We start from the raw sequence: 13,381 nt of genomic DNA on the forward strand, positions 1-13,381 counted from the left end.
TCTTCCATGGAGGGTTGTGATGGGATGGAGAGATCATCATGTGGTTAAAAATGAGATGCATTAAAGGTTGGAGGTTCGAAGATGCTTTGGTTGTTGGTAGAAGGTAGAGGTAGACGGGATATAAGCTCTTAAAGGGTGGATGTGAAACTGGTGAGGGTGGAGGTGAGTGTGGTTTAAAGCTCTTATTGCTCTTGAAGAATGATACCAAGTGTATCATCCATAGGAGCTTGGTTGGAGGAAAAAGAAAGGTTGTGAGGGTAATGATGTTAGAGTAGTGGTGGTTCTTTGGGGTGTTGAGGTTAGAATTGTTGTGGTTCTATGTGTGGTGTGTATGGCTCATATGGTTGTTGGTAAGGTGGGTAAAGATTAGGATCATATGGAGGTATTTGGTGATAAGGGGCTTGTGAGTATGGTGGATAACAATGTTGAGGAGGGGGTTCCTAAGCATATGGTGGTTGTGGTTGATTATCACAAGGAGGTCCACCATAGCTATTGGATTGATATGCATCTTGGAATGGTTCTAGCTCATAGTATGTTGGAGGGGGTTGTTGCCAATAGGGTTGATCATAAGCACATGGCTCCTCCCACCTTTGATTATCCCATCCTTGATGCATGTTCTCATTGTAATCTTCACTCCCTACAACATAGTTGTAACCACACTCATAGCCAAAGTTATGAGAATTCATAGTAAAAAGAGAAAATAAAAACAAAAACTAATAAGAAACAAAGAAAACCAAATCCTACAACTAGTAAAAGCTAGTTAACAAACCAAAAATCAAGCTATTCACAATATTCACATATGAACAATAACCAATAACAAGGCACACATTTGCAAGTCCTCGGCAACGGCGCCAAATACTTGACGGAGGAGATTTATGTCGGTGAGGAATTTTCACAAAAAAATCACGTTGCAAGTATAGTTCTAAACCAGCAAACAATCCTCAATCAATGTTTAATTCGTTTGTCACAAGTACAAACCCCGATAAAAATAACCGAATTATTTAAACGTCGGGTCGTCTCTCAAGGAATTACAAGGATGTGTTCATGTTATTAGTTATGAGGTGTATATTTTTGGGGTTTTGAATACGTGACAAGAAATATAAATTGCAAGAAAGTAAATGAAATTCAAATGGTAAAAAGGGTATTGGCAAGGGTGATAGTTAAGGATCTCTATCCTTGTTTGTAACCACAAACATGATAATTGCAAGGATCACTCCCACTTAGTCATCCCCAAAATTAGAGAAAAGTCAAGTGATCTAAATGGATCCTAGTCCATAAGTCCTAAATACCTTACTAATTGATTTAGTGAGAGATGATGCACCGCTATTTCGTGGTACATCTTATGCTTAATTGAGTGAATTTTATCCACTAGTCTCACACGTATTCATATTATTTGCATGGTTTTACAATTCCTTCCCAGAATTTGTTGTATGATTGAAAACATGTTTCTTTGACCCTAAATTCTCTATGTTTAATCCCCTCTTATTACCATTCGATGCAGTGATATGTGCATTGAGTGTATTCAGGCTTTATAGGGCAGGAATGACTTAGAGGATGGAAATGAAGTATGCAAAAGTGGAAGGAATACAAGAAATTGAAAGAATTGCTGAGTTGTCCAACCTAACCCTCTCGCACTAAATCGATCATAACTTGAGCTACAGAGATCCAAATGAGGCGGTTCTAGTTGCGTTGGAAAGCTAATATTTAGGGCTTCGAAATGAAATATAATTCGATATAGTGGTCGTACAGAAAAATGATGCGCACGCGTGAATCACGTGCACGCGTCGTTTTGCAGAAATTCCAGCGACCTGCACGTATTTGAATTCGCCCCCAGTGATTTTTGGGCTGTTTCTGTCCCAGTTTTCGGCCCAGAAATCACAGATTAGAGACTATAAAGTGGGGAAATCCATTCATTCATGATACAACATTTATAATTCACAATTTTAGGTTTTAGATGTAGTTTTCTAGAGAGAGAGGCTCTCTCCTCTCTCTCTTAGGTTTTAGGATTATGATTTCTCTTAGCTTTAGGATTGTTTCTTCATTCCAGGTTCAATGTTCCTTTAATTTAGTTTCTCTTCTACTTTTATTTATTCTATTACTTTAATTGTTTATTTTTCCAATTTGGTTTAAGAACTCTCCATGTTAGATTTTATATCTTTATTTAATGCAATTTGAGGTATTTCAGATTTATGATTGCTTTCTTTTATTTATTATATAAATAATTTTGATTTTTCCCCTTTTGGCTTTGGTTGAGTAATTGCTGACACTTGAGTTATCAAACTCCTTTGTGATTGATAATTGGAATTTGCTGATTGGTTTGGATCCCTCTAAAGCTAGTTTTTCCTTAGAAGTTGACTAGGACTTAAGGAATCAAATTGATTAGTCCACTTGACTTTCCTTTATTTAGTAAGGGTTAACTAAGTGGGAGCAGTGAACAATTTTCATCACCAGTGATAAGGATAACTAGAATAGGATTTCCAATTCTCATACCTTGTCAAGAGTTTTTATAATTAGTTTGTTTCCATTGCCATTTACTATTGTTGCTTCTTATCTTAAAAAAACCCAAAAAGATACATTTTCCATAACCAATAATAAATCATACTTCCCTGCAATTCCTTGAGAGATGACCCGAGGTTTGAATACTTTGGTTATAAATTTTATTGGGTTTTGTTACTTGTGACAACCAAACTTTTGTACGAAAGGATTCTTTGCTGGTTTAGAAGCTATACTTGAATGAGAATTTATTTGTGAAATTCTTTACCCTCAATTAATCTGTTCGTCAAAATAGCGCCGTTGTTGGGAAATTGCAAACGTGTGCCTTATTATTGGTTATTGTAAATATTTGCTTTTTAGTTTCTTTGTTAGTGTTTCTAGTTTTAGGAGTTTATTTTGATTAATTTTTTTTTTATTTTCTTTTGCTACTATGAATTCTCACCCTTCTGGCTTTGAGTTTGGTTCCAATGTTGTTGTAAAGAATGGAAACTATAGTGAAAATAGGCATCAAGGTTGGAAGAATCAAAGATGGGAGGAGCCACAAGGATTTGATCAACCCTCTTGGCAACAACCCCCTCTAATGCGCTATAACCAACAACCATTCTATGATGCATACCAAGATGATAGTTATGGTGGACCTTCTCGTGACAACCAACCTCCACCAAATTACTATGGTCAAGAGCCATTCCGAGGTGCGTACCAAGATGATAGATATGGTGGACCCCCTTGTAGTTACCAACAAGCCCCGCCATATGCTTATGAACCACCTCCCCAACATAACTCTGAACCACCATACTCACAAGCCTCTTTCCACCATTCACCTCCATATGACCCTAATCCTTATCCACTACACCAACCACCATATGAACCACACCTAGAACCACCACCTCAATATTCACCATCTCTATATCCTTCTGAGCCCTTTCTCCTAACAAATGAATCCTCCTATCCACCCCAACCTCTATTGGATTAAAACACACTCATCTCTAATATCATTGGACTCACCTCTACACTCCATAATCTTATATCCCATATGAACCAACCCTCTACCTCCAATATTCAATCCTCAAACTCTAGTGCGCTTCCTTTTCAGCTACATAATGATCTTCCAATCCCATCACCACCCTCCATGGAAGAGCACCTACATCCATCAATCCAAGAGCAAGATGATCCCAGTCATGCTATTGACATGGAACAAGAAAGAAAGGATCATCTTCACGAATTCATACTTCATAAGAAGCTAGAGGAGGCCCTACAGGTGGAGGTAGTGGAGAGCCTTGAAGTTGAAGGAGTGGTTGAAGAATTAGTGAAGGAAGACATCAAGGAGGAGTCTGATTTTGTCTTAGAGAAAGAGGAGGCCCAAAATGTGGAGGTAGGAGAGACCCTTGTAGATGAAGGAGTAGTTGAAGGGAGTTATCATGAAAAGGAAATCATCAAGGAGGAGTACAATTTTATACTAAAACAACTGGACAGCGTAGCAATTATTAAAGAGGAAGAAGCAGTTGCAGACCTCAGAGATGCTAAACCTCCATGGGAATGTCCAGTCATAGAGCCTCCCTCCAAGATGCTTGATGTTGATGTTGAGGAGGGTGTACAACCTCCAAGGTGTATCCTGCTTGAAGACTCTGAAGAGGTTGATCAAGAGATGGAGATCAAAGAAGAAAAAGCACAACCTCCCATGCCCTTGGTAAGTAATGAAGAAGAGATTGAATTGGAAGAAAGCTACCAAGAGGAAGAGGTTGGAATTGAAGAAGCTTGCAAAGAGGTAGAAGTTGTCAAGGAAGAGCTCAAGGGAATAGAGATGGAAATCACCTTGCCAAAGTTGTTGGAAACCTTTCCCCCAAAGCCATCACCATCCATTCCTTCATTCAAGTGGGTAAATCTTTCATCTTTAAGCTTAATTATTCCACTTGAATATGATTTGCTTGAGACAGATGGGCAACTTAGAGCTCTTTGTGGCTATAAGAGCAAGCGGGAGATGGTTAGTAGTAGGAATTATCATGCAAGGTTCAATATGGTTGCACGCTCTAAGTTGAAGTGCAAGGATTGGTGTAGAGCTCGATCGAATGGGTTTAAGAAGTTGTTTGGATGCCTCAGTGAGAATTCGGATTGCCTGCCACCCGGATGGAATCATGATGATCAACAAGAAGACGGGTGTAAAAGTAAGGTCTGGGACCCCGGAATTCATTCTAGCAATCAACACTCTTGGGGACTTGTCACTTACTTTAACTTGCTTGAAGACTTTATGCAACAAGTGTGGGATCCTGGAGGCTACTGGAATTACAAACACTGGTGGGGATTCCTAGATGAGTTCAAGCACAAGCCTCCATGACAAGGAGCTCGCCAAATGTCCAACTTAAGGACTTTAACTAAAAGTGCTAGGTGGGAGACAACTCACCATGGTATGATCGTTCTTTTTCAGTCTTAATTTTATTTTGTTTTGTTTTATTCTTAGTTCTATTTTATTCTATTTTTCTTAGTGTTCATTCATAATATCTACATCAGCATCTGCATTTTTCATTCTGTATATTGCAAAAAAATGGCAGAAAGTTACATGGGAGTCATGCAAAAAGTGTGCCAATTGCACAAGCATCACCATGCGCACACGTCCCTCACGCGTGCGCGTCAATTGAAAATTTGGCACTTCACGTGTACGCGTCAATGACGCGCACGCGTGACCTTGGAAAATCGACGTAAAGAGGTGTCAGGCCGAAAGTTGTGATGGCCTGGTGCGGAAACTATGCCCAAGGCACAAAGTCACTCACGCGTACGCGTCCCTGATACGTGCGTGTCATTTTCCAATTCTGCACACTTATGTCAATGACGCGCACGCGTCATATGCTATTTTGGCACACACTTCAATGCAAGCAGAGAGTTGTGCGAGCGCCACGATGCCCTCGCGCGAGTAGCACAAGCTCGGTCACGCGTACGCGTGACCGACGCCGATGCGTCGTCTCCCCATTTGTGCAACCCACGCGTACGCGTGGAGTACGCGTGCGCGTCACTCACGCAACACCACCAGATCCCTGCGCCGCCACTTATCTTATCTTTTCTTTCTAATCCTAATTTCTTCTATCTTTTCTTCTTTCTTCTTTCTTTCTTACTTCATCTCTTTAACTTCTCATCCTTCTTCGCTTTCATCCTATTTTACTTAATTTATTTGCATACTTTCATTCATTACATTTTAATTTTGTGCATTTTTTATTTTCTTCTCTGAATTTATTATTTTTCTATTGGTGTTAAATTTTCTTATTCAACTGTTACATCTTTTCTTGCATTATTCCGGTGCTTCATGACTTGTTTTATTCTGATTGGGTATTATTATTCATAAGTCAATGCTCATTTTTTTAATACTGGTATTCTTTTTTCATTGATATGCACTTATACTATCTTGCATTATCGACACTCTCTTCCCCATTGTTGCAATTCTTGCACTATTGATATGTCGTATGCTTCTACTGTTTTCTCACTATATGTTGTAGCTACCATGTAACTGAGACCCTTATTATTTGGCATTACCCACTCATATTTTATTTGTTTTCTATCATTATTTTTGGGTTCCTGTTCTTCATTTTCTCTTCTTTTAGGCTGGCCACCGAAGAAGGAAAAAGAGGAAAAACTTCTTAATGGAGAGATAAACAAGTCCATCTGCACAATCTTTGGAGAAAAGCGTCAGTTGGAGAAACCCGTCCACTTGCACATCTTAGCATGCACCGAGGACGGTGCATCCTTTAAGTGTGGGGAGGTCGATACCGACTTCCGTGGGTTAGTTATTTTCTTCTCAACACCAATGTTTTATTTTATTTGTTAGTTCATTGTTGCATTTGCATGTTTCATTGCATGTTTGCTTGATTTTGTGCATATTCTACCACTACGTGGTTGAAGTGATAAGTTTCTTTTCAAGACCCTATTTTATAGTATTTCACTAATTTAAATTGAAAATTTGTGATAAACTTGTTGGAAGTTGTATTTGGAACATGGTTGATAGCTAAGAACACAAAACCCGTGAGATTTGAGCTTAATTACATGGTTACATTATTTAACCATAATATTTTATTCTTGTGTGTTTCCTTCTCTATAACTGCAATCTTTGCTTTGTTCCATTCTATATGTCTATTATTTAGTGTATTTACATGCTTGCATATGATTGAGGCCATTATTTGTTACTAGCTAGCTCACTTATCCCAAATAGCCTACCCTTTCAATTACCTTTGTTAGCCACTTTGAGTCTTTTAATCCCCATTTGTTCTATATTTTACCACATCAAAAACCTTAAGGGGAAAAACAAATTAAATACCCCAAATTGAATCTTTGGTTAGCTTAAGTTAAGGATTGTGTATCAATTAAGTGTGGAGAACTGTGGAAACTTGGGTTGATGAAAGTGTACAGTGTTTCATTGACAAAATTTTGGGAATTTGGGTACTTACTCATGTGAGACCAGAAAAATTAAAAAATACATGTGCATTGATATATTATGTTTTCTTTTATATTTTTAATAAATAAATAAATAAATAAATAAAATAAAAAAGAAAAAGAAAAAAAAGAGAAAAAATTATGTATAAATAGGGGATAAAATTATGTAATATGGTGATAGCAATGCATATGTACTATACTCAAAATTGGGATGCATGAATATATGGTAAACATAGTTAATGGGCAGTTAGATTTTGTATTATGATTACATGGATTTTCTTAAGTTATGTGGGAAGTTTAGGTTAATCATGGATTCAAATTTTAGTCCACTTAACCAAATACAATCCTACCTTGACCCTAACCCCATTACAACCCTTGAAAAGACCTCTTAATATGTGTACTCATGCATTAAATTTTTGTTGATTGGTGGAAAAAGAGCAAGTCTTAGAAAGAAAGATTAGTAGAGAATTGAGAGAATCGAACCTCAAACACTTGAGTGGTTAGAGTGTATACACTTCCAGTGAGGGTTCGATGCTCGATTCTTTATTCCCGGCTTTCACGAGCTTTCTTCTTGCAAGTCTATTTGTACTTCATTTTATGATTTGAAATAGTGGAATCCAGTTCATGTTTGTTCTTAGAAGATTTATTTACTTTTAACCAAGTAGGTAGAAGCATTTTTTCATGTAGTTGCATTCATATAGATAGGTTGCATTTAATTAATCCTATCGTCCCTCTTCACTCTTTTGCTTCTCTTGAGCCTAGCATGAGGACATGCTAATTTTAAGTGTGGGGAGATTGATAAACCACTATTTTATAGTTTATTTTGCATTGAATTAAGTGGATTTTATCCATTATTCTCCCACTTATTCATATAATTCGCATGTTTTACATTTTCCTTTATATATATATTTAATTATCTAATAATTATTAATACAACATAATAGTTAATATGATTACATGTATAATAATTCTGTATTTTTATTTAAATGAGTTGAATATTACAAAATAAAAATAAATACATAATTATACTGAATAATTTCTCTAAATAACAAATTATCTGTAAACAATATATATTTACAATGATCCAAAAATACTAGAATAGAAGTTAATTTTGAATATTCATACATCTCACACTAAATTAAGCATAGCTTTATCAAAATAAGCATAAAATCACTTAGAATTTACTACTAATACTCTTCGAAAAACTAAATTAAAATATTATATCCTACATAAATATCTTCTAATAAAAATTCAAAATGTTAAAGTCATTCCTAACTTTTTATTATTAGTGCTCAATCCACATATGATAGATCATGAGAAAGTAAAATAAATAAATTACTAGTGTTAGTTCTTTTTCATTGAAAAAAACGGGTGGTGTGACTTGCTTCCCTCAGAGATAATGGCCAACACGAGTTGTGACTTGTTATGCTCAACTTCAAAGGAAACAAGGGGTGTCCCATTGAAACCCAAAACCTGTAACAGAAATAAATAGATATGTAACAGCAAGAAAATGAAATGCTAAATAATAAGTAGAAAATTTTGGTCAACTACGAGAATACAGCAGATATAGTAAGGGAAGAACCATTCAATATGCCAGGCAAACAAAAGAACAAAATATTCAAATCCTTGATGGGAAAGATAGTATATAATTTTGAAGCAACAAGTTTAGTGGCAAACTCAATAAGTATCCCTGTAGGATAGAGATAACTAAAAGATTACTACTAAAACCACTTCATCATAACAACGGTGAAATCAACGTCAGGAAATTCAAGATCACATTATAGGCAAATGTCAACCAGCACAATCCCTTGAAGGCATAAACACATTATGAAAAAATTCAACTTTATTTTGTCCATTGCATATTATATATATAAACACGAAGGAAATGTAAACATACGGGTCTGCACGGCTGAGTCTGCAGAGTTCACAATAAAATTTATCAGGTACTGGCAGGACACCTTCCATAGGTTTTTCTGGAACAACAACACAATTTATGTGCTGCCACACATGGCATCGTGGATCGTCACACTACAATAAGATGAGAAAAAAATAAATTCCATAATGAAATGTCGAATATAGGAAACAAGAGGTCCTATTGAAAGTACGTGCAATTTAAAAGAACATCTGCTAATGCACATTACTGCTATCTGATTGAAAGGAATCATCTTTTTCACCTTTAATTTTCACATTACTGCTATCTGAGGCTCCCTGTCCCTTTGATGCAAGGTCAGTGGCACCAAATATATGCATTTTTCTGGGCCAAGAAAAAAAGGTGAACAAAGAACCAACATAAACCAGACACAAATATATGCACCGCATATGACTATCTAAGTATTTTATATCAAACAGAATACCATCAAACTTGTTGCCAAGACTTACCTATATGTGTCGTCCACTAATTTTGCCACCTGTTCTTTTCCAATAGCATTCTTCTTGGCAAACATTTTGGATACTGGGGAAAAAAGTGACAAGTTGGTTAAGTTTAACAGAACAATGAGAGAGGAACACAAGAAAACTAACTCCGCATATTAAAATCATGAAATAGTGCACAAAGAAAGATGGTTAAAAGTGTAAATGAATCGGAGGTAAATGAGCATTGGAATTTGGAATCGGTAGCAACAAGTCTTATGAATGAATCTGAGATTTGATATTATAATTTTTAATTGTAGTTGATAAGAAGAAAGATGGTTAAAAGTGCCAAAGAAAGCATAATTGTTAAATTAAAAAAAAAATTCTGTTCCTTAGTTGATCTTCATTGCTACACAATATAAATTTTCAATCCTTTTTTATTACCAAACCTACAAATATAATATGCAATTTTTATTACAAGACATATCAAACAATAATTAGTGACATATATAATTTACTATAATTGTTTTATACATTAAAAAACTAATATTCAAATACAAAATAAATTTCGAGTTTAAATTCCAAAACTAAAAATCGAAGAAAAATACAGAAACAATACAAGTTAAAACTGCTCAATATTTCAAATTACACTAATAGAGATGCTCATCAGCCTAAATACTTAGTAAAAGATCAGAATCAACCTAAAACTGCTCCACTTTGTGCATTAAGCGTTCAAGTTATCCATTCCAATACTAGCCTGCAGCAAAATATCAAGAACAATAAAGCAACAGAAACTAAACTATGCTCACTGATTGGTAAATGCAAATCTAAAAGTACAATAACATGAAACTAAACTACGCTCAAAATACCAAACTAAAAGCAACAAACCTTCTGCAAATTTGATTTAACAAATGTTTCCCCAGATGGAGTTTTGTTCACTGATTCTGGAGGGAGATTAAGTTTCCGAACATCTTCAGGAGTCACCTTAAAACAGTAAACAAGAAGTGCTCAAAAGTCAAAACTGTTAGCCCCAAAAAAAATCAATGAACCCTAATGAATAAAAATAAATACAACAGGGGATAAAAAAACACTAAGTTGCTCGTGGTAGCAACTAGAAACATGAAGAGTTAAGATTTACCAGGGTACAATAACATAAATTATAGGCCATCATAATAGATGGATATAGTGATGCAAAATCTATTGTAGCAATTGGCTTTTCATAATACCCAGCTCTTGCCTCCAATACCTGCAAGTTACAGAAGTTAAAAGAATCATGATCTTGTGCTTGACAAGCAAAAGTTGGAAAAGGCTGCCAAATTAAAGCATTATTTGTTAAAACACAAATTAGAACTTATTAGAACACAAATTAAACATGGGATGGATGACATGATATACAAACCATATTGAAGGAGCTGGGTACTCTATCTTACCTTTGATTGGTTGGACCTCTCGAGCTGCAGGAAGGCCATGCAAGCCAAAACTAACAATGCAATAAAAATCCCCTTCATGCTGTGATTATTGAAAGGTATCAAGAAAAATTGAACACTTGTTTACAATCTAGTTAAATCTAAAGAGACAAGCAAAATTGGATGAACAGATCTTGCAAAAATTAATCAAAAACACCCAACAAAAGAAAAATAAATCAAGATAGTAAAGAAAGCATAGTGGATTGGCAAAGTTAGCAAAAGCAAATGCAGATCATTAGATCAGTGTAATACATGAAAATTCTGAGAAATTGACTTGAAGGAGATGAATAAGCACTTAAAAATATGTTCCTTTTGCTTCACTCAAATTTTAACTCCAGTTGGCATAGTCCCAGAGAAAGACCAAACTTTGAAATGATGAATTCAATGATAGGACTATTTAGGAACATGAAGCTCAACTCAAAACACATGGAATTAATCATATATGATCTGTTAAACACGAATTTACAATGAAATAATATGTTGAACTGATTATGGCGAGATATATGATCTGGTATTAATCAACCCAATTAATTAGTAGATGGATCAAAATCAAATTGAGAAAACTAATCCAAATAGAAACCAAAACCTGAAGAAGAGATCTGGGGAGATTGCAGCAGAACTTTTCAAAGGAGAGAATTGCATCCGCACCCTTGGAATCGAAAACGGCACCGATGAAACGCCTGCAGAGACATCAAAATTGAAATTGAAATGAGAATGAAATTAAAGTTGGAGAGAGAGAGAGGTTGGGAGTATGAACAGGAAGTAATCGTAGAAGCCGAAAGTAATTGGAATTTGGAATCGGTAGCAACAAGTCTTATGAATGAATCTGAGATTTGATATTATAATTTTTAATTGTAGTTGATAAAAAGAAAGATGGTTAAAAGTGCCAAAGAAAGCATAAAGCAGCAAGCCAGTAAATCAGAAATTTATGAAAATCTGCAGGCTGTGTTTATAGAAATGGATAGCACTCAAGATATAAGCATAAGCCTTCAAACCTTGTCCTAATTGAAGAATAGCTAAGTTCATATTATTCATCTTGAATTATGATTTTTCACAGAACCATTCAGTGGCCAAAGAACTAGCTGAATTAAATAAATCATAAACTCACCCAGATTTATGAACTTGAAACAAATAAATCAAATTAGACATAATAAATAAATTAATAACAGTGACAAGCACACACAAACCCAGAATCAGTCTTATTCCTTTTTGTATGAATTAAGAGTCAAATCAATCAACAACACTAAGCAGCAAAATGTGCACTCATACAAAGGTTTTGGTCATTTTGTTACTTTGCCAGAACCAATGGCAGCAACAATAACTGACAATCTCACAAACCAGTCGCGGCTATCGTCGGCAAAAATCTCGAAGCAGAAACAAAAAATGGTAATAACAACAAGGTGGTCTACAAGACTTGTAAGCGAAATGCCGAAAATATCGACATACAATCCACTTTGGTTACATATAATGCACACAAACAGTCATATATGCAACAGGCTTAGTTGGACCAAATAAATAAAAAATAGAATATATTAAATTTCTACTAAGAGTAAGAAACCAAATTTAGAAACAAATTGATTCAGTAATGTATAAATCACAAAAACTACTCATGCTAATTTTCATAGAACTATAGAACATTGAGAACAAAATTGGAAATGAAACAAATTAAACATGGGATGGATGACATGATATACAAACCATATTGAAGGAGCTGGGTACTCTATCTTACCTTTGATTGGTTGGACCTCTCGAGCTGCAGGAAGGCCATGCAAGCCAAAACTAACAATGCAATAAAAATCCCCTTCATGCTGTGATTATTGAAAGGTATAAAAAAAAATTGAACACTTGTTTACAATCTAGTTAAATCTAAAGAGACAAGCAAAATTGGATGAACAGATCTTGCAAAAATTAATCAAAAACACCCAACAAAAGAAAAATAAATCAAGATAGTAAAGAAAGCATAGTGGATTGGCAAAGTTAGCAAAAGCAAATGCAGATCATTAGATCAGTGTAATACATGAAAATTCTGAGAAATTGACTTGAAGGAGATGAATAAGCACTTAAAAATATGTTCCTTTTGCTTTACTCAAATTTTAACTCCAGTTGGCACAGTCTCAGAGAAAGACCAAACTTTGAAATGATGAATTCAATGATAGGACTATTTAGGAACATGAAGCTCAACTCAAAACACATGGAATTAGTTAACAGATAGAGTGAAGAGGAGGTACCTGTCACGGATTTGAACTTGTTCCATCATGGACGCCATTCTTTGCTGATAAGCTTCTGGAAGTGATTCCAAACTAGCTAACATGCTCTTATCCATGATTCAATTCAATTCAACTCAACCTAGTGTTCTTCATTCACATTAATCATATATGATCTGTTAAACACGATTTTACAATGAAATAATATGTTGAACTGATTATGGCGAGATATATGATCTGGTATTAATCAACCCAATTAATTAGTAGATGGATCAAAATCAAATTGAGAAAACTAATCCAAATAGAAACCAAAACCTGAAGAAGAGATCTGGGGAGATTGCAGCAGAACTTTTCAAAGGAGAGAATTGCATCCGCACCCTTGGAATCGAAAACGGCACCGATGAAACGCCTGCAGAGACATCGAAATTGAAATTGAAATTGAAATGAGAATGAAAT

The 13,381-nt window shown here is 35.3% G+C and overlaps 1 protein-coding gene and 1 long non-coding RNA gene across 19 annotated transcripts in view; both read right to left on the bottom strand.

The window, feature by feature from the left end:
- Positions 1-8,900: 8,900 nt before the first annotated feature.
- Positions 8,901-13,381, bottom strand: part of LOC110280722 (E3 SUMO-protein ligase SIZ1-like) — a 6,091-nt gene continuing 1,610 nt past the window's right edge. For 2 of the 18 annotated variants that reach the window (XR_008008492.1, XR_008008488.1), the window contains exons 3-6: positions 10,686-10,764; positions 9,286-9,358; positions 9,081-9,160; positions 8,901-8,934 (exon numbers count right to left, since the gene is read on the bottom strand). Coding sequence is in view for 8 of the 18 variants with exons in the window: in XM_052261086.1 (XP_052117046.1) it covers positions 8,930-8,934; positions 9,081-9,160; positions 9,286-9,358; positions 12,451-12,500; positions 12,950-13,044 (303 nt within the window). In the remaining 10 variants the exon portion in view is untranslated. Of the gene's footprint in view, positions 8,935-9,080; positions 9,161-9,285; positions 9,359-10,685; positions 10,765-12,450; positions 12,530-12,949; positions 13,102-13,240; positions 13,362-13,381 lie in introns of those variants that run through there. The other 16 variants (XR_008008493.1, XR_008008489.1, XM_052261084.1 and 13 more) reach the window with 14 other exon arrangements.
- Positions 9,798-10,624, bottom strand: LOC107484438 (uncharacterized). The gene is made up of 3 exons (XR_001591130.3): positions 10,394-10,624; positions 10,144-10,239; positions 9,798-10,012 (listed from the first exon to the last, which is right to left on the bottom strand). It is a non-coding gene; the product is annotated as an uncharacterized LOC107484438 (long non-coding RNA).

This window comes from Arachis duranensis, chromosome 4 (genome assembly GCF_000817695.3).
Source record: "Arachis duranensis cultivar V14167 chromosome 4, aradu.V14167.gnm2.J7QH, whole genome shotgun sequence".
In the NCBI taxonomy this organism is placed as follows: domain Eukaryota; kingdom Viridiplantae; phylum Streptophyta; class Magnoliopsida; order Fabales; family Fabaceae; genus Arachis; species Arachis duranensis.